The sequence below is a fragment of the Oncorhynchus gorbuscha genome, linkage group LG01 (genome assembly GCF_021184085.1).
Source record: "Oncorhynchus gorbuscha isolate QuinsamMale2020 ecotype Even-year linkage group LG01, OgorEven_v1.0, whole genome shotgun sequence".
NCBI lineage: Eukaryota > Metazoa > Chordata > Actinopteri > Salmoniformes > Salmonidae > Oncorhynchus > Oncorhynchus gorbuscha.
In genome coordinates, this window is record NC_060173.1 from 18,160,283 (window position 1) to 18,187,059 (window position 26,777).

The 26,777-nt window shown below is 38.8% G+C and overlaps 1 protein-coding gene across 17 annotated transcripts; it reads right to left on the reverse strand.

Moving 5' to 3' along the window:
• Positions 1 to 5,788: 5,788 nt before the first annotated feature.
• Positions 5,789 to 26,207, reverse strand: LOC124033966 (paired box protein Pax-6-like). Of its 17 annotated transcripts, XM_046346616.1 has the most exons (15): positions 22,199 to 22,446; positions 21,891 to 22,040; positions 19,420 to 19,497; positions 19,120 to 19,173; positions 18,275 to 18,295; positions 15,776 to 15,906; positions 15,410 to 15,451; positions 15,090 to 15,320; positions 14,645 to 14,810; positions 10,971 to 11,129; positions 10,586 to 10,668; positions 10,306 to 10,462; positions 9,942 to 10,054; positions 7,812 to 7,959; positions 5,789 to 6,555 (listed from the first exon to the last, which is right to left on the reverse strand). In XM_046346616.1, exons 4-15 carry the CDS (start codon positions 19,130 to 19,132, stop codon positions 6,470 to 6,472), a joined length of 1,350 nt encoding a protein of 449 aa, XP_046202572.1. In that variant the 5' UTR covers positions 19,133 to 19,173; positions 19,420 to 19,497; positions 21,891 to 22,040; positions 22,199 to 22,446; the 3' UTR covers positions 5,789 to 6,469. The 17 variants fall into 17 exon arrangements, with proteins under 17 accessions (XP_046202572.1, XP_046202486.1, XP_046202494.1 ...); XM_046346530.1 differs by lacking the exons at positions 19,420 to 19,497; positions 22,199 to 22,446 and adding an exon at positions 26,056 to 26,207; XM_046346538.1 differs by lacking the exons at positions 19,420 to 19,497; positions 22,199 to 22,446 and adding an exon at positions 24,603 to 24,897.
• Between the last annotated feature and the right edge of the window lie 570 nt (positions 26,208 to 26,777).

A 26,777-nucleotide genomic window follows, 5' to 3' on the forward strand; every position in this document is an offset into this window, starting at 1 on the left:
TGCTGGTGTGGAGTTAGCATGGAACACCACCTCTACACTCCAATGACTCTCAGTCTGAGTGTGGTTTCACTTAGGATTATCAATGTAAGTGTTTGGCGTATGTCCACACACACATAGAGCACATGCAACAGAATGTGTACCAAGCTTAATCACTTGTGTTGGCATCTTATTCTGATGTGTTTTGTTGAGCTATGCTTGGTACAAAACTTTTTCAGAATATTGAAATGAGCTTATGTTTATACTTTGAGAGACTTGTTCCATTGCTGTATTCAACAGAAAGGCCTCTGCCACATTGCAATGTTATTCCAACCTGTGTATGTAAACACTGAAAGCTGCAGCATGTATAAGATGAGTAACCTACGTGTGTTTCCCTCCTCTTGCCAATTCCAGGGAATAGGTTGCTTTCCTCTTGGTCTGTTAAGTAGAAACCTTGTTGGAAAATTACCTGTTTAGCATAAACACAGTAGCATAATGAAACGCTGGAGCACGCCTTGCCTGCCTTCACGGGATGTTAGTGGCAGTGAAATCAGACATTTTGATCTCTATGTTTGTGCTGAATTCCAAATGATCTTATTTTTGTTTATTATGTTAGACACAGCTGCATAAACACGACGGAACGGGTTGACATTTGTTTCTCTGATGAGTTAGCTCGCACGCCTCGCTGAAAGGAACAGTGTGGAATTATTTCAGCGAGCACATCTGCAGCGGATGACATCGCCGAGGATAATTGTGTCCTGTCATATTTAAATACTCCTTAAAAGCTCAATCTGTGACAAAGTGTCTCTCTCTATCCTTCTCCCTCTTCCTCTACAGATGTAGGATCTTAATTTGATCACCCTGTTCCGGGAGAACTTTCCTGCAATGCAAGACATTTTTAAATAGTAGTGTATTTGAGGTTTAAAAAGGTTTCTGAAGTTTGTCATTTCCACTTTGAAATTTCAGACTTGATTTCCCCTTACGAATAATGTATTAACCACAAAATAAGTCCATTAATTATAATTATTCACATTTCCTGTTGCTGCAGAATTATTTTCCTGCTGCAGCAAGCTGGTTCAAATTAAGATCCTACATCTGTAACCTCCTCACGTCCTGCCTAATGTGTTTGGACCCCAGGAATGGTAGCTGCCTAAATACAAATGCAATAGCTCTCTCAATCTCTCTGTCCCCCTCTCGCTCTTGCCCCCTCTTGCTCTCTCTGTCTCCCTGTCATGCTCTCTCTCTCCCTCTCTTGCTCTCTCGCTCTCTCCTTCTACCTCTCTCCTGCTCTCTTTCTCCCTCCTTCCCTCTCTCTATCTCTCTCTCTCTCGCTTCCTCTCTTCCACTATTTCCCTCCTTCTCTGTAGAAACATTGCCCCCAGACTAGTCATTTGAGCAGAAAACTCTATTTGGCAGAATCCAACAGGCTGCAATCAGAGCAGAGGCCTATAGGCATCATGTATACACAGGTAGAAGCCACCTGGATTACCTCTGCCTTCTCTCTTTAACCACTTCTGTCACTAGACCACCAAACTACCATTCCATGCTCTCACAATCAATATGGCTCTCTGCAAGAGTACAGCAATGGATCTACACAAAATCTATAACACATCGTCCAAGTCTTTGGAAGTTCTAGGAAGGGTTGACCAGCACAAAAACAAGCCCATTCAGGGCATTAAGAAAAGGCCTTATTTCAGGTGACTTGCTTCAGGTTTCATCAGAGATGTTCGGCAACAAAAACAAAACACTTCTGTGACGGCACAAGAACAATCAGATCAAACTCTGGCAGACGTATACAGCAGTGCAGCATTTCCTGTTTCATTTCAATATTTTGTGATGGGAGTGCTAGCGGCTCAACATGAATATTATCAGCTCTGTGTTCCATTGAGCAGAAACATTGGTCCTGTCCTGACACAGCCATATCTGACTGAATCGCACGCACAGCTAGGTGATACGTGTCACATTGTGTGCTCTACAAATGCAAAGTCTACCAATCTAAGTCTGGTGGGTGTGAAACTATCATGTTCCAGGTTGCCCCTTGTTTCACACCTTTAACTGGTTACCACTTGTCCATGGCTTATGATTGGCTGATTGGCTCCACTGTTGATTACATACTAATAAATGGCATTATGGTATTTATGCCAGTGCTGTCAATCAGATATTTTAAGCCTCATTGGATAGCTACCACCAACAGTGCCTTAGGAAATATGATTTCTTCTGTTAGTCAAAAAGAGATAAAGAACATGTTCATTGAACATTGAATGTTCCCAGCATTGTTGTTTTTATAATAATGACTGTCGGTGTGTGTTGATGCCTCACTGGTTCCAGCCTAGTGTTGTCAATGTCATTTACATCTTATGTAGAAGAAATAAAAATCAGTTGACATTGTGCTTCCGAGCATTACCTGTGTCTCATTGGGGTCTCCTCTCCCCTCTACTCTGTCTCATATATCAGACAGCTCAAAGGAAGTCTCTCTCCTTCCTGACCACAAACTGGCTCACTTTTATAAATGTCACCAATAAAAGTATGAAATAGATACATTCCCATTTCTGTCAATGTCCAGTAGCTCCTAGTTGACTGCTGAAGAGCAGCTACGATCGGTGACACATCAACCCCTCTCTGTGTCCACAGATCTGCTCTACCTAGAACACTGTAGAAGAGAAGAGATTCTTAAGCAGAGACTCAACGAACGCAACCATTGAAACGGGTGAAGTGCGTTGTTTCTGTTATGTTAGAGAGCCCAATGGCTGACAATCCTTCTGTAGAGTGTCACAACTGAGATTGAGGCCAGGCAACAATACTTCCAGGAGAATAATGCTTGCTATGTACCAATGGATGACTGGCAAAAGAGACCACAGAGAAGGAGCCCTAGACAGTCCCTGGTTATTTGGTGCTGATTGCATTCCAATTGTGAAGCCAGTCCCCCTTTCCCCCCTTAGGAAAGAAGAAGCCTCTCCCTGTATACTGGGCCTGCTTCCTGAAGGCTGCTCTCCAAACAGGCATGTTCCCCTGCCAGCCCCCTGTCTGTCCCTCCCTCTTTATCATCTTTGTCCCACTCTAAACCTCACCTCCTCATACAGGTGTAGGGTCTTAGTTTAATCACCCTGTTCCAGAAGAGCTTTCCTGCATAAAATGTGTAGTGTATTTGAGATTTCAAAAGGCCTCTGAAGTTTGTAATTTCCACTTTGAGATTTCAGACTTCTGATCTTCCCTCACAAAAATGTTTTATCAATCCCCTACAAAAGAAATGTATGAATTATACGACCCTCCCAACTCCGCCCACCGGCATCCTAATAAGGAAACAAGAACACAAGAGAGAGTACAGCAGACAGAGTGGGAGGGTCGTCACAATTGACATGATCATTCACATTTCCTGATGCTGCAGGATTATTTTCCTGCTGTAGCAAACTGGCTCAAATGAATATCCTACATGTGTAACCTCCTCAACTCCTACACTAGCTAGAGCTAGAGGGGAACACAATCGCAAATGTATACCTGCTCTTTGGAACAGACAGAAGGTAAATCGATAGGAAAAGAGGTGTGTTTCAGTGTTAGATGTACTTGAGGAAAGTCCATGGTCCAGAAACTTGGCCTCATTACTGAGAGTTTGGCATCATTGTATGGATTCTTGATTGCAGCTATCTTAAGTCAAGTGATCTAGATAATAAAGCTAGGCCTGAAGTTTATGATGGAGAGAACCCTGGAGAGGACCATGGAGAGGACCATGGAGAGGACCATGGAGAGAACCCTGGAGAGGACCATGGAGAGAACCCTGGAGAGAACCATGGAGAGAACCCTGGAGAGAACCCTCATAATTGTTTGAAATAGTGTCTATTCTGAAATATGATAGCTGTTATAAGTATCTATTCTGAAAGATGATAGCTGTTATAAGTGTCTATTCTGAAAGATGATAGCTGTTATAAGTATCTATTCTGAAAGATGATAGCTGTTATAAGTACCTATTCTGAAAGATGATAGCTGTTATAAGTATCTATTCTGAAAGATGATAGCTGTTATAAGTATCTATTCTGAAAGATGATAGCTGTTATAAGTATCTATTCTGAAAGATGATAGCTGTTATAAGTGTCTATTCTGAAAGATGATAGCTGTTATAAGTGCCTATGCTGAAATATGATAGCTGTTATAAGTATCTATTCTGAAAGATGATAGCTGTTATAAGTATCTATTCTGAAAGATGATAGCTGTTATAAGTGCCTATTCTGAAAGATGATAGCTGTTATAAGTATCTATTCTGAAAGATGATAGCTGTTATAAGTATCTATTCTGAAAGATGATAGCTGTTATGAGTATCTATTCTGTAAGATGATAGCTGTTATAAGTACCTATTCTGAAAGTTGATATCTGTTATAATCATCTATTCTGAAAGATTATATCTGTTATAAGTACCTATTCTGAAAGTTGATATCTGTTATAATCATCTATTCTGAAAGATTATATCTGTTATAAGTATCTATTCTGAAAGATGATAGCTGTTATAAGTGTATATTCTGAAATATGATATGTGTGCACTAAATCATAGTTTGAGTAAACTTACTAGTTATTAAACCAAGAACTACATAATGAGCGGATCAAGCTTGGAAACATATAATTGTCATGATATTGTAATGTACATATGAAGGCGTGGGAGCATACTTGTCTTTAAAATAGACAATGTGAAGCTCTATGCACAGCGTAGCAGGCATTGTGACATGGGCTCTCTCCCTCTAAATGGTTTCTTTCTCTAAACGTTTCCCAACGTGGATATCTTACTCAGGTTTCATTACTACAGGTGGCTTGTTTGGACTGAAATACCCACAAACGTGTAGGAAGAGCAGGACAATCGTTAGCCTGAACCCAGACCTGTTTGTGCTGTATATCCTACTCTTGGTGGTTTAGCATTGGAGTGTGATTGTTCACAATTTAGCATTCATAGGGCCCACTAGTTATCCAAGTACTGTTGACCTTTGGGTAATATAAAATATTTTCCAAACTATAACAGCTACATTTTCAGAAGGTTCTTGTTGTATATAAGTAATACTACAGTCTTCCTATAGTCTTCATGTAAGATAAGCGTATTGTGCCCTCATATGAGATGAATGATGTCTACTTGCATGAAATAATTCTGGCTGTATGATGATCTTATGACGTTTTGTTTACCAATGTTATAGGTCCTGAATGTTGCAGCAACATACACTCATTACCATCATCAATAGCATGTTGTTTTGATAGAATTAGTTAGCAACATAAAGCTCCCACTTAGACACTATAATACTGTACAAAATTACTTTTATATTTTGACAAAATACAAGAATGCTTAAATAAATGTATACGGAAATATTTTAAATACAATTGAATTTGACTCCCCATCCATACAATAGTCTAGGCTAGCATGGAACTGAGAGAGAGAAATGAGCTCAGGTCATCGACTGTAAGGAAAGAGTGTTGCTCATAAGTGAAAGACCAACTGATAGACTAACATTTATAACGCTGTACCTATCTAGAAGTCACCAAAATCTTTACAAAATTGGCAACAGAAGACTACAAAAGGAAATTGAGGTTGTGTAATAAATGATATACAAAGGCTTTGGTCTGTTTGTACAATCAACAATGGTTCATTTGGATATGTATAGATGCAAACCTCAAAAGGCTTTAAACTCTGGCAGGCCTTGCATTTCTATGCATTGTTGCAGTGAGAGTATTCTAGTAGCACAAAGTCAAGTAAAACACTTAAGTGCAACTATAACAAATAACTTGTACCCGATTGAATAAAATGAAATTAAAATGTGTAAAACATATAGAATATTCTGAGAAATATAAATGAAATTAACTTTATTATAGAAATTGTTCCGGGAGACTGCTAGGGAAGACAAATACTTACATTTCGACATAACAAACTGAATTATATCGAAGACACAATCTACCGTTTTTAGCTACCAAAACTCCATTTCAGCGGTTAATGCTTTCCATTTACAATGTTTCTGCCAGCAAGCTTTTGAAAAGAAAAGAATAGAGAAACAGGTGTCTCATACCCAACTGGTACCTGGAATGATACAAACTTGTTTCACCAGAGTCCACATTCTGCACACAGACTGGGAGAGCTTCTTGATATACATTGATACAAATTATTCATGGAAGAAAATTCTTCACAAATGATCTTCTTTTCAGCAGAAGCAAGGACCAACTCAGTTTCACTGTCCATCCACGTTGTTATTTTTTCATCATGACATACAACTGGCCATATACAAATACACCAAAAATGACATAAGTTGGAAACTGATGAAAACAGCTAGTTTTTCCCCCCATTTACGATGTTACACCGGGCACTTTACAGAAGTCCTTTCTCTTTTTTTTCTTCTTCAAGTCTTTGTGGCCAAAGAATGATAGAGAATGGCCCAATCCCAGTACAAAATAGTCTCTTTTAGAGTATTTTCTCAGGTCTGTAATAAAATACTGCCGGACAGACAATATCCAAGGAGTCACACGTTGAAAGTCTTTACTGTAGCCTGGGCCAGTACTGGGACATGTCTGCATCACTGCCTGGGACTTGGACAGGAACAGATACTCCAGGAGAGATGAGACCTGGCACAACAAACACAGAGCGGCGGATCAGATCTGGCACCATATAGTCAGTACCTTCTAGTGTCTGCTCAGTAGCATTCATTGACATTTAGCAAACACGGCAGTATTCTCATAACAGGATTATTGTAAACAAGAATCTCCATATAATTGACATGTTCAATATTCATTACAAAAATGTTTCTTAATGATTATTTTTTTACATGTGAACAATATTACCTATCTATCAAAATACAGTGCCGTCAGAAAGCATTCACACCCCTTGACTTTTTCCACATTTTGTTGTTTTAGAAAGTGGAATTAAAATGGATTTTATTGTATTTTTTTTGTCAACGATCTACACAAAATATTCTAATGTCAAAGTATATGTTTTTTTAAACATTTGTAAAACATTTATGAAAAATAAAACACTATCTATCTCGATAACACAAGTATTCAAGCCACTGAGTCAATACATGTTAGAATCATCTTTTGCAGCGATTACAGCTATGAGTCTTTCTGGGTAAGTCTCTAAGAGCTTTCCACACCTGGATTGTGCAACATTTGCCATTATTCTTTTCAAGATTCTTCAAGCTCTGTCAAATTGATGGTTGATTATTGCCAGACAACCATTTTCAGGTCTTGCCATAGATTTTCAAGCAGATTTAAGTCAAAACTTAAACTTGGCCACTGAGGAACATTCACTGTCTTCTTGGTAAGCAGCTCCAGTGTAGATTTGGCCTTTTGTTTAAGGTTATTGTCGTGCTGAAAAGTGAATTAATCTCACAGTGTCTGGTGGAAAGCAGACTGAACCAGGTTTTCCTCTAGGATTTTGCCTGTGCTTAGCTCCATTCCATTTATTTTTTATCCTGAAAATCTCCCCAGACCTTAATGATTACAAGCATACCCATAACATGATGCAGCCACCACTATGCTTGAAATGTGGAGATTGGTACACAGTAATGTGCTGTATTGGATTATCCCCAAATATAACACTTTGTATTCAGGACAAAAAGTGAATTGCTTTACCACATTTATTGCAGTATTACTTTGGTGCATTGCTGCGAATATTTTTTATTCTGTACATTCCACTTTGACATTATGGGGTAATGTGTGTAGGTCTGTGAAATTTAATAAATGTTTAATTCAGGTTTTAATGCATAAAAATGTGGAAAAAGTCAAGGGGTGTGAATACCTTCTGAAGGCCTACTAACATTTCTAAATGGTGTTTTGTAATTTCTTGGATTTGTTTATTTTGTCATGCATTTTTCTCTGCTTACCTGTTGAGTTGCCTCCTGAACCAGCCATTGATTGGCTGTTCATATGTGCCTGCATATGAGGAGGGGTGTACGTGTCGTAGCTCCGTCCGTTGACTGAGGGACTGGTGGGCAGCATGCAGGAATAGGAGGTCTGGCTGGACACAGGGGCCTAAGGGGACAACACACAGGTCAGTCAGATTCACCTGCTTCTCTGTCACCTAGCAACATCTCCTACTGTATCTACTAAGGGATGGACCATGTCAAGCATGGGAACACAAATATTGTCTATCATATTTCAGCTAGAAATTCATCATCGTATTTAATACAGCATTGCAGGTTTCAGTATTAACTTGTGTGACAAGTATGTCTTTTTATTTATTTATTTATTTATTTAACAAGGCAAGTCAGTTAACTTCTTGGTGACAGGGGACAGTATTGAGTAGCTTGGATGAATAAGGTGCCCAGAGTAAACTGCCTGCTACTCTGTCCCAGATGCTAATATATGAATATTATTGGTGGTATTGGATAGAAAACACTCTGAAGTTTCTAAAAACTGTTTGAATTATGTCTGTGAGTATAACAGATCTCATATGGCAGGCGAAAACCTGAGAAATATCCAATCCGGAAGTGGGAAATCTGAGGTTTGTAGTTTTTCAACTCTTTGCCATTCCAATATACAGAGTAAATGGGGTCATATTGCACTTCCGAAGGATTCCACTAGATGCCAACAGTCTTTAGAACTTTGTTTCAGGCTTCTACTGTGAAGTGGGGGTGACTGAGAGCTGATTGAGCCAGGTGTCTGGCAAAGTGCCACAGGCTCTAAGGCGCAGTCATGAGAGTGTTAGCTCTCGTTCCATTGCTTTTCTATAGACATAGGAATTCTCCGGTTGGAACATTATTGAACATTTATGATAAAAACATCCTAAAGATTGATTCTATACTTAGGTTGACAAGTTTCTATGACCTGTAATAGACATTTTTGAACTTTTCGTCAGATGTTCGTCTGGAACTGAACACGCGTTTGTATTTGTTTACCAAACACGCTAACAAAAGAAGCTATTTGGACATAAATTATGGACATTATCGAACTAATCAAACATTTATCGTGGAACTGGGATTCCTGGGAGTGCATTCTGATGAAGATCATCAAAGGTAAGTAAATATTTATAATGCTATTTCTGACTAACGTTGACTACACAATATGGCGGATATATTTTTGGCTGCTTTGTTGTCTGAACGCTGTACTCAGATTATTGCATGGTTTGCTTTTTCCGTAAAGTTTTTTTGAAATCTGACACAGCGGTTGCATTAAGGAGAAGTATATCTCTAATTCCATGTATAACACTTGTATTTTCATCAACATTTATGATGAGTATTTCTGTAAATAGATGTGGCTCTCTGCACAATTACCGCATGTTTTAGAACTACTGAACATAACGCTCCAATGTAAAGTGAGATTTTTAAAATATAAATATGCACTTTATCGAACAAAACTTACATGTATTGTGTAACATGAAGTCCTATGAGTGTCATCTGATGAAGATCATCTAAGGTTATTGATTCATTTTAATCTCTATTTGTGCTTTTTGTGACTCCTCTCTTTGGCTGGAAAAATGGCTTTGTTTTTCTGTGAGTTGGTGGTGACCTAACATAATTGTTTGTGGTGCTTTCGCTGTAAAGCATTATTGAAATCAGACACTGTGGCTGGATTAATGAGAATTGTATATTCAAAATGGTGTAAAATACATGTATGCTTGAGGAATTTTAATTATGAGATTTTTGTTGTTTTGAATTTGGCACCCTGCACTTTCACTGGCTGTTGGCGAGGTGGGACACTACCGTCCCACATATCCCAGAGAGGTTTTAAGAACACATTCTTATTTACAATGATGGCCTAGGAGCAGTGGGTTAACTGCCTTGTTCAGGGGCAGAACGACAGCTTTTTACCTTGTCAGCTCAAGAATTCAATCTAGCAACCTTTCGGGTTACTACTCCAACACTCTAATCACTAGGATACCTACCGCTGTATACTTTTTATAGGTTTACAACATATCTTTATCATGGTCATTCATTTAGATGCTATGCTAAGTAATTACAAAAACAACGCCAAAATACTGCTTTAATTATTGGATCTGACAGTGATGTACTTACTTGCATAGGCAGGTTGTTGGCCATGGTGAAGCTTGGCATAGGTGGCAGGGCACTGTATGTGTTTGTAAGGGCTGTGTCTGGTCTTCCCAACATGGATCCTGATGAGAACGACACTGCAAGGGGAGGATATAGAAAGGTATTTTAGATACCATTCTGCACCTGATTGCCAATTGTATCATTGACATGCAGGAACATAGAATGGATTGTGTGGCTCTCCTGACTCTCACACATAGTTGTACACTAAATGTTTGTTCTCCATTCTGATTAGGCTACAGTACAAAAATCACAAAAATAGACCCTACAGGCAATACATGACGGTGTAATGTATCTGTTGTAACATAAGGTTTTGATAAAGATCACTGACTCCAACCTGGTGCTGTGGTCTGTGGGATGGGCTGGTAGACACTGGTGCTGAAACTGCTGCTGATAGGGATGTGACTGGAAGAGTTACTGGCTTGTCGTCTTTGATTCCGGAGTTTCTCCTCCCTCCTCCACTTTGCCCTTCTATTTGAAAACCACACCTGAAACCACAGTCATGTTTCAAAGGTTAGTGTTGGATTTGTCTGCTGCCACTTCTCTGAATGTGGTTATCACGTCCCTACATTCAAGGTGATGTTAATGGGCACAAGGAGCGGTTGCTGTACCTGTATTCTGGCCTCTGGGAGGTCAATTTTTGCAGCAAGTCTTTCCCTTGCGAAAACATCTGGATAGTGAGTTCTTTCAAACTCTGAAACAAAAACAACATTAGTATGAACTACAAAGGAAGTCATTAAATGTGCTATACATAACATATGCCTAAAAAAATCATTCAGACTAATGTAGTTGTTGAAAAACTGATAATTTATAGTGAATAAATTATTCTGAAAAAAGTATTCTGTGGTGATATTCAAAATAAATAGACCCAGTTATGAGTCAGCCATGATGCTTTACTTTTGTGTAAAAGAGATTAATTTAGTATCACCAGCTCTTAATGAGATGACTTTGGCCGACAGTTTGACGAGAACCTGTGACAGTGGTGGTATAATGTACCTTTCTCAAGCGCTTCTATCTGTTCTTGTGTAAACGAAGTGCGGTTCCTCTGCAATTTTCTTTTGAGCTGAAGTCTCATTTGGGTCTCATCCGAGTCTTCTCCATTCGAACTTATTGAGTTAGTGTTCTCACCTCCACCGTCTGACTGTGGACAACCATCTGAAACATACAGAATCAATCAATCAATACAAGCTATCACTCCTTCTTCAGCTTCCATGCATAGCATGAGGTGCACCTGTTGGGAAGTAAATGTGATCATGTTAGAGTTTTGCCCAAAACCCATCTGTGTGTAAAATTGTATCTTAAAATAAGGGAAATGTTAAGACAGCTGGAAGAAGACTCTGCTTCTTCCAGCTGATATTGACTTGGTTTGACAATTCGTTGGCATTATTTCGACCAGATATTATTAGTTACGTCAGGCTATAGAAAAGGCTATACAATTTAATGGGAAATGATTTTTTTTGGCTTATATCTTTTATGACCATGTAACAATGTCTGTCGTGCTGAAATACAACAAAATGCGGTAGAACCTATTCAGATCCCCTGAAATGCTTTAAAATCCAAACGTTCCCTTTACAAATGTTAGCTTTTTCCACATGGATGTTTGTGCACCCTTTGAAATAACCCCCAACACTTGAATAAAAGCTATTTTTCACGACCACACAAAACCAAGAGCATAAGGGAAACTATTCAATTCACGGTCTATGGAGGGGTTGGCAAACTTTCGTGGGCAGAATTTTGAGGACACAATTGGAGAAGGCAACAAAGGGATTCTCTCGAGGCACTCAGTACCCTTCATTGTAGCTGGAGGATTCCAGTCAACAGACTTTTCAGCTTAGTATGTTAACCTTTATGCACTGCTGTCATTAATCACTGTCTCCTAGGATGCCCTGTTCAACACCAGTTAGGATTTATACCTTCTTTAGGCCATAGAAGAAAATCACCCAGCACATACTGAATGAGACATCACTTGCTCAGGCCCTGTTTGTTAGACCTACATAAAGGGGACAGGGAAACCCTCAGTGAGTTAGGGGGGCCTCAGTGAGTGGCGTTGTTAAACACTTTATTCAGCATCCCTTTGCTCCATTACATTATGTCTATGTAGCAAGATGATATAGACTGGTTATGTCGGCCTAGATAAATCTGCTTTGACAGTTTATTGTGCGATTACCATTTTACGTTTCGTGTGATTTTTTTCTACATGCCCGGGCAGGTTGCTCAGTATAGTCATTCTTAAGGAATATAAGGAATATAAAATTGATATATTTGAAAAACACATCAGCTGTGACCCATCATCATATGTGGGTAACTTATTCACTCTGCATTGACGTTATGTGTATGTCTTTCTGACAGATTTGTAGTTTCAAAACCAAATGCATTATTCAGAACCAGGTGTAAACATACGCAAGGATTAAGTTATCCCCTTTATGTCTCTCCAATGTCTCTCCAAAAAGAAAGTTTATCAGTGGCCAGTGCGCTGTAGTTTTGTAGCTAATCTGTCAAAAGGAGTGAATGTGCGTCCTATTATCCCTCAGCCAAATCAACTGCCGCTAGATTTGGGATTTGTTTTCATTAATGAAAGACGCTGGGAAATGTACCGTTCCATAGTATCACGTGTCGCAATAATAAGTGAGGCGTAAAACAAGCCAAAATATAGAGAACCTTAAATAGAAACTTAAAACATTCTGGGTACCCCTGAAAGAGAAAGTGCTTAAACCCTATAGACAGCTTTAGTCCTCTAGAAAGAAAAAGAAGATCAGAAAAACTGTCACGTTGATCCCTAAAAACACGAAATAGCTAGGGAGTGCTTTTACCCTCTCCTTATGAAAGAGTTCTCTCTTTTTAGGCCCTGTCACTCTGATGAATTCGTTATTTTATTCACTGTTGCATGGCGTTTATCAGATTGAGACCATATTTGTCCCCCTATGAGACCTCACCCAACCGCATGCTTCCAGAGTAATGGATTCTTAATGCCCTTGAAATCGCACTCCACGCAAGTATAGACACTTATGGCAGAACACAAGTGAACATATGATGTTGGTATAGCTGGTTGTGTTGTTTACACACACATTTTGAATAGACAGGATAAAAGAGATACATTTGAAGTATAAACAACAACAGCGTTAATATTCATATATAATAATATTAGCCTATATCATTGTGATAAGATTATATAGGTTTAGATTATATACGTAATACTATTATGATACTATTAGAATAACAGTAGTGCCTAGTTAATAATTATAATTATAATAATAACAAAAAATAGAATAAAATCAATATATATATATATATATATATTATTGCTAATAAAAAAATAGGCTACCATTTGTTACTCATGACACTTGGTCACCTGTCATCATCACCTGTCATCATCGCCTGTCATCATCGCCTGTCATCGTCACCTGTCATCGTCACCTGTCATCATCACCTGTCATCATCACCTTTCATCGTCACCTTTCATCCACCTTAATGTAATTGTTGGGGTTACTTCATTCTACCAAGAGCTCCAAAGCCAACAGGACTTTAAGAGTTGGAAAAAAAATGTATCGTGAAAAAAATAAAAATGTAGGCCCATCAAAGCAATTTTCGAGACAGAACTAGTTGCCAACAACAACAAAAGACTGCAGATATTATGAGGGAGAAAACACGATTATTTGTATATCTATAGTGTCCATACTTTATTGTTTAGTTCTCTTAAAACTGACGTGTCTAATTGGTAAGTGATGCCATATCGTGTCCAGAGGTCTTCAGTGGAACATTTCTACAGCTGTCTCCTCAAACTAGACGCTTATTCATGTCGCCTTAATGAGAAACAAAACGTTCTCTAATGAGCAATTACATAGCGACAGAACTGTTCCCATAACAAATCCTTGCGTGTGACAGAAACATCCTTTGTACAGATATTCCGCACACAGCTTCAGATATTTTTCATCCTCGGTCAATGCAAAATATAGTAGGCCTACAGGCCTAGGAATGGCTCAATCGTGCAGACTAAATAGTGCAGACTAAATCGTGAAGACTAAATCGTGAAGACTAAATTGTGAAGTTACAACCATATTGTAAAAAAAAGTTGATAGAAAAACATGTCAAGAATTTGCAATGTAATAACTAGTCGAATCAACCAAGTAATCTGTGAATCTCAACAAGCTCTCACATCAGAATAAGACGTTCATCTATGCTTCCCAAAAGTGTTTGGTTACTTCTCTGCATATAGACCAGCAAATGAATTATAGTTCCATGCATAAGTCAGATAAGTCTAATGAACCAGATGCGTTAGTGATAAACAATATCAGCTGAACTCAAAGATTTTCGAATGTGTCAAAGATGTTCGATATTCCCAGGTTACTTTAAACAATGTAACAATAATTAACCTAATAATGTTGTAACAGGATAAAATAAAAAAATAAATATTATTGTTTATTTTGGTATTAACACTATTGTAATAATATAGACATAATATAATCATGTTGTAACAGGATAAAATAAAATAAAAAATATTATTGTTTATTTTGGTATTAACACTATTGTAATAATATAGACATAATATAATCATACAGCCTGCGATACTATGATAATAATAATAATAACAATAATAATAGTAATTAATCGTTATAAAAACAACATAATAAAGACACCCGCACTTCACTCGTCCAATCCAGTGATTATCTTACCTGGGTTGGGCTGTCCTGGCACTGAGGTTCCGGGGTACCAGCCCGGGCGGGTCCCCCACGTCCCAGTCTGACCGTTCAGCATTCTCAACTTCTCATACATGCCATCTGCGCCCATCTGTTGCTTCTCGCTAGCCAGGTTGCGCAGTACTCTGTTTATCGACGACACCTGAAAGACAAATCCAAAATCCTTCACATTAATTAAAGGTGCTTGGCGCTTGTTTCCCTTGTTGTGACGGCACATTGGCTTGCATGTGACCTGTCACATAAGTGCATGCATACCCTCACATTCACAATATGTATTTGGATAAGAAAATCGCTATCGAAATGGGAGATTAATTTTCAATTTGTGTAATTATTCTGAAACAGGTGCATAATCATAACCAATATGGAGGTCAGTTGTTCATGGTAATTTTTTAAGCGTATTATGGTATGACTAATAACTTACACTCAATGAACTTACACTGGGTATATTATCGTTTGTGCAGACCCCCTCGGATAGCAGTCTGTCACGAATTTCCCACGCGAAGATTGACGGGCACTCCCTCTTGTATACTGCGATTTTTCCGACCACCTCGGGAGTTGCTACTCTTGGTTTGCTACCCCCGATCGCCCTTGGTCTGATGGAGCCGGTTTCATAGTATCTGCCCAGAATCTTACTCACACAGCCGTTTGACACCTAAATAGAAAACAATAGACACAAATCACATACATTATTTAAGACTAATGTGAAATATATGTTTATACTACAAACATTGTTACGCTTACGTTTTCATTGTCCAGCACTTGAACTTTTGCATCACCATGGGTCTATAACACAAGAAATATACCTTGAATGGTACGGTAATTTAATTTGCACTGGATCACGGCATCTACTTTGGATGGTTGTGTTTGCAGGTTGTATCCTAACATATCCTGGTATCACCACAAACCATAATTCATTGCTACAATGAAGTAGCCTATTTATTCGTGCGTAATATTATATTTTCAAAACTGCAACTTAAAATGGTTTGAACTGACAATAGTTGGACGTGCATTGAGTTGGTCTATATTCTCAATAAAAATCACGCATTAGGAATCTTATTCTAAAGCGTTTTACTGATGCAGGCAGAGAGAAGAATGCAGTGTTATCACCTGCAGAATCCTGGATATATCGCACGGCCGCGCGCCACTGTGAGCAAGCTCGACTATTTTCTGTCTGGTGGTGTCGGGCAGGGGTCTGCCGTTGACGAACACTCCGCCAAGCTGATTCACTCCGCTGTGACCTGGGCAGAGACAGGGGATGCACTCTCTTTAGTTAAGCCATTAATCAAGAGCTGTGATTTTTTTAAAACAGCATCCTCTTCGATACAGATGTCTCTGATGCAAGCGTTTAGATGTTAACTATGCAAAATAAAAGTTATCAAACAGAACAGGAGACAAGAAACTAAACTGGACGTTCAGCACCAAACATCGGGAAATCACGGTGGAATTTGAAGTCTGTAATGATTGCCATTGTTCATCTGTCATATGTTCTAAATGCTTTCCGATGTCATTATTTTCTACATTCTTGTTCTAATCACACGAGCAGAACATTGATTGGCGGTGTGGTATGATCTCGACCAAAACATCTCCAGCCCACTGATCCGAGATTTGTGCATCTTTGCAAAGCTTTAAGATCAAATAGCGTAATGGCATTTGCGGCACAGCATTTTAAGGTAGTAATTACAGTATAATTTCAAGACTTAAAAACAAATCCTCACCTAATCCAACTTTACATCAACTTGATATTACACCAGCTAAAACACCATAAACGCTCATTTAAACAGGTTTCATGCGAGATCATTAGCAATATCCAGTTTAGGATAGATAGCCCAGAAAAGCAAACCAAACCTGAAATCCAAAAGAAAAGCAGCCTCCTTGTATCCGCCTACGTTTGCTCTAGTTGTCCGCTCCCTTCCCTTCAAAGCCTCCCGTTAAATTGACTCCAAGAGCACAAGCTCCTTAGCAATAAATAAGCTCCAAATATAGAAGAGGGGGAAAATATGATGAGCCTGGCTGACATTTGTCTTTAGAGTAAAGCTAGCTACACGTCAAGTTTGATGTTAATTTCTGGAAATAGGCGGAAGTCGCCCTGGATCATGCATGGAAGGCTAATTGAAAAGATCAGTTGGAGCACTTGTGGCAGGCATGTCACTTTATGACACTGCTCTGCTTTTGAAAATGGCATCGTCACGACAAATAGTAGCATGATAAAACGACCCTTTCTGTCTGCATTTGGATATCACTCAGACTAAATTGGACTCTACTCATTTACCCTTCAAGGGAAGCTTCATTTTATGGTAGCCAAGGGGCTGTGCGCGGACACGAGGATGGGAGCGCGCGTCGCTCTTAATATATCAAAAGTGACATCCTTTTTTTTTTCAAGCGACAAACCATATTTGTTATTATGAGTCTGCTGTAGATGTTTGCACTCTCTCTTGTTTTATATATGTTATGTTATTGTTTTCAAATAATAATTAAATAAGCCCGACATCAATTATAATATTACATTAGGCCTTAAAAAATAAAATTACACCTGCTTGTGAATTTGTTGTGTACTGCCATTGTGCTAAATTCACAAATTCTAGCCCAAACCAGGGCGTAAATACAGGCTATTCGCCCAGGAGAAGACTGCTGTAAGAGCAAATCCATCGCTATGTTGAGGTTAATTCCAGGATTAGATAAAATCAATTGTGTTTGTGCATTTGATAGGCCAGCAGGGAAAAGCATATTGAAGATTTATTGGCTTTGAACGCGCCTCCCGTATAGGACTAGTGCTCATATAAATTCACTTGATCACTGCCACACAGAGATAAGAATATCCAATCTAACTTTCACTCGAAAGGTTAAATCTCAATCATTAAATAATTCCCCACGGCGAGTGGTGTCGATCTCGCCTGGTGGCAATGATTATGCGCCTTGTATTCTATTGCAAGTCAATTAATAGGAAAACATATGGCGACAATTTGGACGCTCAGTTCCATATACACCCAGGAGTTATTAGCACAAAGCCTGCAGAGCCAGCCGCGACCTTTAGACAAACTGAAGGCCTCACCCGAATCATATCTGCTCAGTATTTCGCTCAAGAGATCACCACAGTCCATTGCCATCACAATGTAAAAATGTAACAAGAGATAAATGAAGGCATAGTTCTATACAATCTTGATTACAGGATAATACATAGCCCTAATATTTTGGTAGCCAGTAGGTCCATTTAAAAAGTAAGGACAGACACAATGTACATTTTGATGCGGTATTTTTTTTTTCATGCAACTCGTATATTGCAATTATTTGAAGACCTCAGTTTTCTTTTCAAACCTGAGAGGGAATATGGGACTTCACTTCACCGTTCAATTATTGAATATGGCCTACTTAAACTGACCTAGATTCAAATGCTTTGTTTGGTTGGAGGTCTTTCAAGTGTATGCGTCACATCTTCCCTCTGATCCTACGTCTATAACTTATTAAATTTAGGTCTAATATAAAACACAATATACATGAGGTTCAAGGCTAAGCCAAGACAATATCATGTATTGGCATAAATATGAAAGCACACTGCAGCACAAACGTGTCGTTGATTTTAAGAGAATGAGAGTAAGCCAATCCACACACCTTCGTTATAGTCATACACCTCTTGTCCAGCATTAAAAAAGAACATTTATGTATTTTATTGTCACTCTGTCAACGATACAAAATGATGAATTATGAATTACTGAATAGCATCTCAAATATGTAAATATTGCTCTAACGTTTATAGTCCCAATGTGTTCATAAAAAAATACTCTGAAAGTCTCATCAAAGCATTACCCCTCACACTGTGGTTATACAGAACGAATAACATTTTCATAAACATTACATATTCTCCACGAGATGCATGCAATGTCCATTAGTGCATATATAATGGGAAAATGTGAATTGGCACACCCCAACTGGCGTTTCTGAAATGTTATTTTATCATATCAAGAATACACTTTTCCTTCTTTCTTTCTTTCTTTCTTTCTTTCTTTCTTTCTTTCTTTCTTTCTTTCTTTCTTTCTTTCTTTCTTTCTATTAGTGTTGTATTATTATTGTGTAGGCCTATACGTGACAACACAGCTTATTTGGAAGTTGTATGGAATTAGACAATAAATACAACCATCGAGGCCTTCTACTTCCTGCTAGCCTCTTCTCTGATAGTTGGTGATAGTGCAGGTGCAGATATTGGGTATATTTCAGTTGTTACACGTACAGGTTAATAGAAGCAAAGTCCACTGATACAAATACAACTGTGTGGATCAAAACAATGAGAATGAGCATATATAAAACATTCCTAATTCATAAAATGTAAACATGTCGAAAAATCTTGGCCTTATTCTACACAAACATGCAAACTAATATATGCAGCATAAATGTTATGTGCACACGTGTTTCTTTACAGCTCAGTGTATATAGGTACTCTGAAAAAAACATTCACTTACTGTTTTGCATCATGGACGCGACGCCAGATTCCCACGTGGCCCGGTTATAGTATTCTATTAGTCATGGGAAAGAATAGCAATGATCAGTATTGCTAATAATATTACAATACTCAGGATACATACACATCGCAGACATTGATTTGGTGCAATTAGACAATTACGGTGGGAACAATATCACTCATGAATACCTCAGGGTGCATTAGGCTATTATTCATTGATATTTCATAATATGAGAGCATAATATCGTTTGTTGTTCTATATATTTTTGAATATATATATATATTCAGTGTTTAAACTTGCCTGGAAACAGTGTGGACTGTCCGCTTAAAACAATTTAAAGAATCTCTCATCTGCTTCTCACTAGTTAATATATTCTCCCTATGGACAAAGCAAAACATTTTATTAGTAGGCACCTGAGCTTTCGTTTTTATTAAGTCACACTTACTGCAATATTTTCTAACTCATTTTAGAAAACGTTAAATAGTTTATTATCAGCTTTTGAGTGTGTTTTAGGTGTATTGAGAGTAAGCTATTACTGTTATTATATTGTCCGTGAAAACTTTAGTCAGTAATATAGGTTTAAGATGTCTTTATATGTAGTCGTCTAGTGACACACGCTGTCTACCTCGCTTGGCTGCTTTGGAAAGTGACATCGGGAGGGGGTGAAGGCTCTCCAACAAAGCCTGCAGAATTTCAACAATGGCGTCCTTTCTGCTTCTACACCAGAACCCAGAGAGCATAACTCAAGCTCACTAACTAGCTACACAGCCTCGAACTAAACGTACCAACAACTCTCAGGAATACAAAGAGCTGTAGGGAGCAACCCCCTCCCACTGCAACCATGCCCAGCACAACACCCTCTCATACCGCCACAGTTACACTGCTGCTTGCCGTGACCCGGTGCCCGTATCCCTCTGCTTTTTTGTTTGTCTCGATTTGGAAAATAGAAACGCAATTTCTTGTTTTAAATATCTGGAGGTAATTCTGTTGCTGGTGTGTGTCGTTAGGATTGTAAAAAAATATACAACAGCTCAGTGGGGTGCTCAATTGGAAAAAGACAATTGCCATAAAGAGCCCATTCAAAACATTTGCCGAAAAGGAGGCCACTAAGGAAATAGTCCACGCTTTGATTTTCTCCCTTTTTATCTTCTCCTTTTTAAACAGGCAATGGACTGACCGTGTGTGTATTTACAGTGTGCAGCCACAAATAAATAGCCTATAGCTTACATCCAAGCATAGAGCCAAGCTGCTATTCATGTGTATGAAGATATTCTAAAGAAGCTGTAAATTCAACTAACTCATCATCATAACTCACCATTTATAATCATTTTCTAAAATAAAGTTAGGAAAATTAAATGCACTATTGGTTCACTGATTATATACGTTTATAATTAGACAGGTGTAGCTACAAAGCATGTATTTGATTTTTCTCATTTTCTCTTTTAATTATTTTCAAATGCAATAATGCAATGGGCAAATGGGGAAGAGCAAAGTAAAGGCTCTCGAGTTTGTTTTGATTGTATGTGTAAAATAATCCATTAACCTTTAATCATTCAACTCATTTGATATAGAAATTAATTAAGCATAAACTTAACCCGGAAGCAGTCTACTTGTAAACCACACTTTTTCATGTCATGAGGTGCCAATAATTAGCTTATTGTGCAAGTCTAACTAGAATTGTATAATTTATTTGATGCCGTGTGTTAAAGAGGAAGGCCTCATCTGCATTTTGCCCGTTTGAATTCACAACTACAACCATTTTAATTGAACATGCATCTTCAGACTTATAAGGCCTATATTATTCCTGATTATTCCCTTCATTTATTTTGCAGAAAAACTCCATAAATGAACAATGTCCTGGCAGGAAGTTGAACACAGTAACATTTGATATATCTACCACTATATATAGCTTCCATATGTTTTGCTAATAGACTACAGCAATATCGTACTGGGAGAGTCAAATGCATAATGCACAGCCTAATGTTATAAATCATATTAGGTAACTAACTACTAAAATAAACAATGGTTTTGAAGTTGCGATTTTTTTGTATTGTCTTATATTTGTAGTACGTAAAACGTAACTATGCACTTATTCTAATCATTATTACTTTGTGTGGAGAAATAGCTATAATAGACTAATCTATTCGAGTTTATTTCTGAATTATTTTCACATATATATCCTGCATGTTAAAAACATTACTATTTGAGTCCAGTAAGTATAATACTTAAATTGTCATTGAATAGAGGAAAATGTATCCTGAAAATGATTAAACATTTGCCAAAATTAGGAAAAAGTTCAAAGAACATTTTTTGTGATGGCGCCCGGGTGAGGCCGATTGTATGATTCAACTCGACACCCTTGATCATCGCATCATCACGTCCCCATTCGTTGGACTGATCATTGTCTTGGCCTGACTTTTTACTCTTCTCTGTCATACATAAGCATTAAGATAACTGCAAGCACCGACGGAATAAAAGCAAAAGCACAGCATAAATACATAAGGAGGAACCTAAATGTTCAAATTTGGCTGCCACTAGTCTGCGTACCAAAGTTCCTTTGTTAAATGGCCAGCACTAAAAACTTTTGAACCGTTCGGACTCTTCCTAAATTACAAAAACTTAAACGTTATTAACTTGGAGTTTAATTAGCATTTCCAACACTTAACCTACTTTTTGATGGTGCAATGTGTACGCTATAGGCTATACGAGTGAATAGTGTGTGCTGTCTGAAATGTAGGCTAGGTACAAAGTGCCAAGAAATCAGAGCTTACCTTTTTGAGGCATCCTGTGTACACTGCAGCCAAAGCCCTAGTTGATAAGTCTGAGCACAAATGAGACGGAGCCACAGTGCTGTATAGCCCCTGCGAAGAGTTTTGTCTTGTATATATGTTCCAAGTGATCTTGAATGGAGATGGAAATCCCTGCGAAGGAAGCAGAGATTGACAATAAAATGGGTTGTCAGGGCAGCGCGAGACTGAAACTGTGCGCTCGTGAGTTAGAGAGAGAGAGAGAGAGAGAGAGAGAGAAGAGAGAAGAGAAAGAGAGAGAGAGAGAGAGAGGGTAGCGCAGAGCAGCGCACCTATGCTGATTGGTGATGGTACAAGTGTATTAATGTATGTGTTCCTGGTCTGTGCCTCGCCTCCACTCCTCTTCAGTGCCGATTAGCAGTGCCTGACCTCTGTCATCATCTTCCAGCGAAACACTTCCTCCTACTCCGCCGTGCAGAGCGGGAAACGGGGCAGAGCCAGTGCTAGCTTTTCAAACCTACTAATAACTCTGCACATGAAAATTCACTTCTCCCTCTCTAACATACACACACACGCACGCATACACGCACGCACGCACGCACGCATACACACACGCGCGCGCACACACACACACACACACACACACACACACACACACACACACACACACACACACACACACACACACACACACACACACACACACACACACACACACACACAGAAAATGTCCTTTAGAAATGCTATTGGATGCTATTGAAGGCTAACCATTGGATAAGGAACGGCAAGTGCAACTCACAGGGCTCCACCATCGTGGACCGCAAACAAGCTTTCCTACACTAACGATAAACCTAAAGTTATACATGGACATACATGGCGCGCGCCGACCTCAAAATGATCAACATTAACCATTTGCAATCCATCTATCGTTTACACTGATAATCCACTGATAAAGACCAACAAAGCACCACTTTACTAATTTAGCCTTCATAAGTTGATAGCTTATCTATTTGTTTTATTAACATTTATATATATATATTTATCTAAAGGCTGAATTGAAATATTCAGTTTAGGAATTATCTGGCTATCACTTCTGAAAGCGATCTTTACGCAGCAGCCAGAAGTGCAGTGTCATAATTGCAAACTTTCTGCACTTGTTGCTGTTGATTATGAGACCTAAATTACAAACAATATCTATGGACTAAATTAATATAATAGCGAGAACGATAATCTTACTTCATTTTCAATGGACCAAATGATAGCCAAGACGCAGCGTCCAAGCTTCTATAGGACAGATAACACAGGACGTAAATATAAGCAAATGACTCTGCAGTCATGTCCACACAGCAGACCTACGTTTGTTGAATGCCTGGCCATTAACGCACACCATACACTCCAAATCAACCCCTCCGTGCCTGAATTTGACTTTACACTTGGAGCACCAGTCTCGGCTATGGGTATTCCCATCATTTATTCAAATGGAATAGATTCCGGGTCGTGGGATAAGAAACAGGGGGGGGGGGGGGGGGGGGGCTGTGGCATGGTCGGGTAACCTACAAGAGGGGAGAAAAGTGTCGGGAGACGCAGAGCATAAAATGAAGTCGTGGATGCATACACTTGACTTCCTTTGACATGTGAAAAGTGCTAAAAGTCAGAGCTCATCAATAAACTGAATAAGTCCTGACAACCATTGCATTCCCTACTAAAGTACAATGAGAAGACAAACGACACTGCCAAAGAGTTTGCATCGCAATGAAAGGGCGGCTAGGATAATGAGCTGCCGCGACCGTCATGCACTGTCATCTCGAGTCCCGTGGTGAAACTCTTGTCGCTTCCTAATATTTGCACAAAACTTTCATTCCACTCCTCTACAATCCTTGCTGCAAATTCTTATGACGTGGACGGTTTACTGTTGCCTACACACTGTTTTTGCAGTGCGCAGAAGTGCTAACGAAGTTAGGCTCCTTTGTTTTTTCTATTCCAAGGAACTCTGCTGTCATACTATACAGTTAGACGCAGTAAAGTAGGCTATATGTGTCTTAGAAACAGGAATAAATAGCTAATTATTCTAATTACATTATTTGTATAAGAGCAAGATTATATTTATCTGTAGGCTGCATAAACTATATATATGCCACCCTTACAATGGGGTTGTATTGCTTTTAAGGTTTCTGTGTAGTAAAATATTGGTTAATAGTATTTCAAAACCAAAGTTTTTACGATGGCATTTTTTAAACTTGGGCTCCCGAGTGGCACAGCGGTCTAAGGCCCCGCATCGCAGTGCTAGAGGTGTCACTACAGACCCTGGTACGATTCCAGGCTGTATCACATCCGGCCGTGATTGGGATACCTATAGTGCGGCGCACAATTGACCCAGCGTCGTCCGGGTTAGGGTTTGTTCGGGGTAGGCCGTCATTGTAAATAATATTTTTTTCTAAACTGACTTGCCTGTTTAAATAAATACTAACGTTTGAATATGATATTTAATTAAGCTTTTTGAGCATGCACAGCATAGGCCAAACATTTTATGCATGCAAATAAACAAAACATGACACTGTCAACGCATGTTGAAGATGCAGTTATACTTGCTTTGATGCACATCAATGGGCGTCAAACATCATTACAAGTTTACCCTAAAACCAGGCTACCAAAATCTCCGTCTTTCATGTCCATAAACCCACTGAAGAACCATGCAGTGCACTGCTAACAACATTTGTTATATTGTAATGTATAAACCACAATTCCTTCTGCTTCACTCCATTCAATGAGAAGATCCCAGATCAAGCTGTTGAAACAATGCTCAACAATAGCACCTATGGATCATTTCATCCTTTGGAAAGATGTAATCCGCCTTGTTGTTGTTGAGTTATCGTGTTACTTGACTCCAGAATACATTTCTCGAAATCAACAAGTGAAAAACAACAACATTTAAAATGTAAATCCATTCAGTGGAACAACTCAGGAAACATTCACGAGTTGCAATTGCTATGTGGAAAACTATCAATTAGCGCAGTTTTGGATTAGCACAAAGTACTTTCTCAGACCATGGGAAAATACTGTAATCTTCTCGCTCTTTTTCCCTCAGGCAAAGAGTGGTTTTTGAGCACCCCCTTAAAGTTTTTAACCCCCCCCCCCCCCCAACAAAACATCATAAGAGGAGGTGGCACTGAATGTGGCTGACGTCATCATTGAAAACAGGACACAGAGAGAGAGAGAGAAAAGTATCAGCCGAAGCGAATAAAGTGGGTTGATACAGCCATTGATTTATAAGAAGTTATGGTGAGGATGGTTGTGGGGAACGTGAGGTTTATTATTATAATCAACAGCTAACTAGTAGTCTAGCACTTGATCTTGGAGTATCACAGCTAACAAATTATAAATTGCAGCTAGGCTATACTTGACATAAATTATCTACTGCTGAATTAATACATGTTTTGTCATATAGGTCTAACCATTAACTCCTGTATGGAGGGGGTAGTAACATGTTTTGTTATGACTATACCTGCAGGCCTATGTGTTTATTAATTGTGATGCAGGCCCATATTCCGAATGTAAAGTGCAACTAAAGATGTTGTCATATTTCATGAAATGGTTCATTGCCAGATGATTTACTTCCTGACAGCAGCATAAACATATTGCTCTATAAATGCCCCTAAATAGGAAGGTGTGGAAATTGTTCAATTCAGTCACGAGGTAAACTGCAGTGTGTACACTCACGGACGTGTTGTCATACTCACATGCTTTTAACCATTTAAACGGGCATACAACTAGAAAAATAGCCTACGGTTATATCAACTCTAAAACCTAATAACACACGAAACACAACAATAATTATTAATTATTATCATTATTATCATTTGTATTGTTTACATTAATAGCCTAAGTTTATGCAAAACTGTAGTTGGATTAAATCCATCAAAGGCTATGTTTACATTTCTTAAATCCATTGTCTAGCTTGTTTAACTTTTTAAGCAATCTGGACAACATTCCCCTACTTACTATCACGTGAAGACTTACCTCGGGTTCAATAAACATGTTTCCTCGAAGCTCAATGGGAACACTTATGCAAAGGAAACATATGTTTGCAGACGGCTTTACTGAATAGTAAGGATTCCTATATCCTAGCCACCAAGCCAGGAACGCAATATAAAGCGTAATGGCTGACAGATAAATATTTTTAAAGTCATACCTGGAAGAACGTAAAGATCCGCTTCACTTGTGTTTCCAGTCAGTGTTGATCATCATAAAACAGAAGAAAGAATGTATAGAATGTGACATTTAGAGTCCATGGTTTTCATGTATTGAATTGCAGGTCTGTTTCCAAGTCGATGATCATATAAAATGACCCTGTCGCTTCTACCACCAACTTTCCCATAATATCATCCACAACTTGGCAGTGATTGGCCGCAGTGACGCTACACGTCACTTTGGACACCACTTATCACTCTGCTAACTAGGAAGTCGCGGGAGATGTCCAACCCCACTTGTGCATTACGCTTATGCTCATGCAATATATGCCAGCCAATACAATTTCTTATGAGAATAACCACTCGTATGCCCATCAAACAGAATGCATTGATGAGCTAATGTCCTATTTATCTCCGATTTTCATCTATTTAGTCACTTTCTAGCTGATTTGGTTGATGTAGCCTAAGTCGTGTGTATTGTGATCAGTGTCAAGTTCGATAGTCATAATTTCTGATGCATTGTGTTCAGTGTCAAGTTAGAATAGTCATAATTTCTGGCTAGCGGTTAGAGCGTTGGGTCAATAACTGAAAGTTTGCTGGCTCGAATCCCTGAGCTGACAAGGTACAATAATTCTGTCTTTCTGCTCCTGAGCAAGGCAGTTAACGCCATGGATGTCGATTAAAGCAGCCCCCGCACCTCTCTGATTCAGAGGGTTTGGGTTAA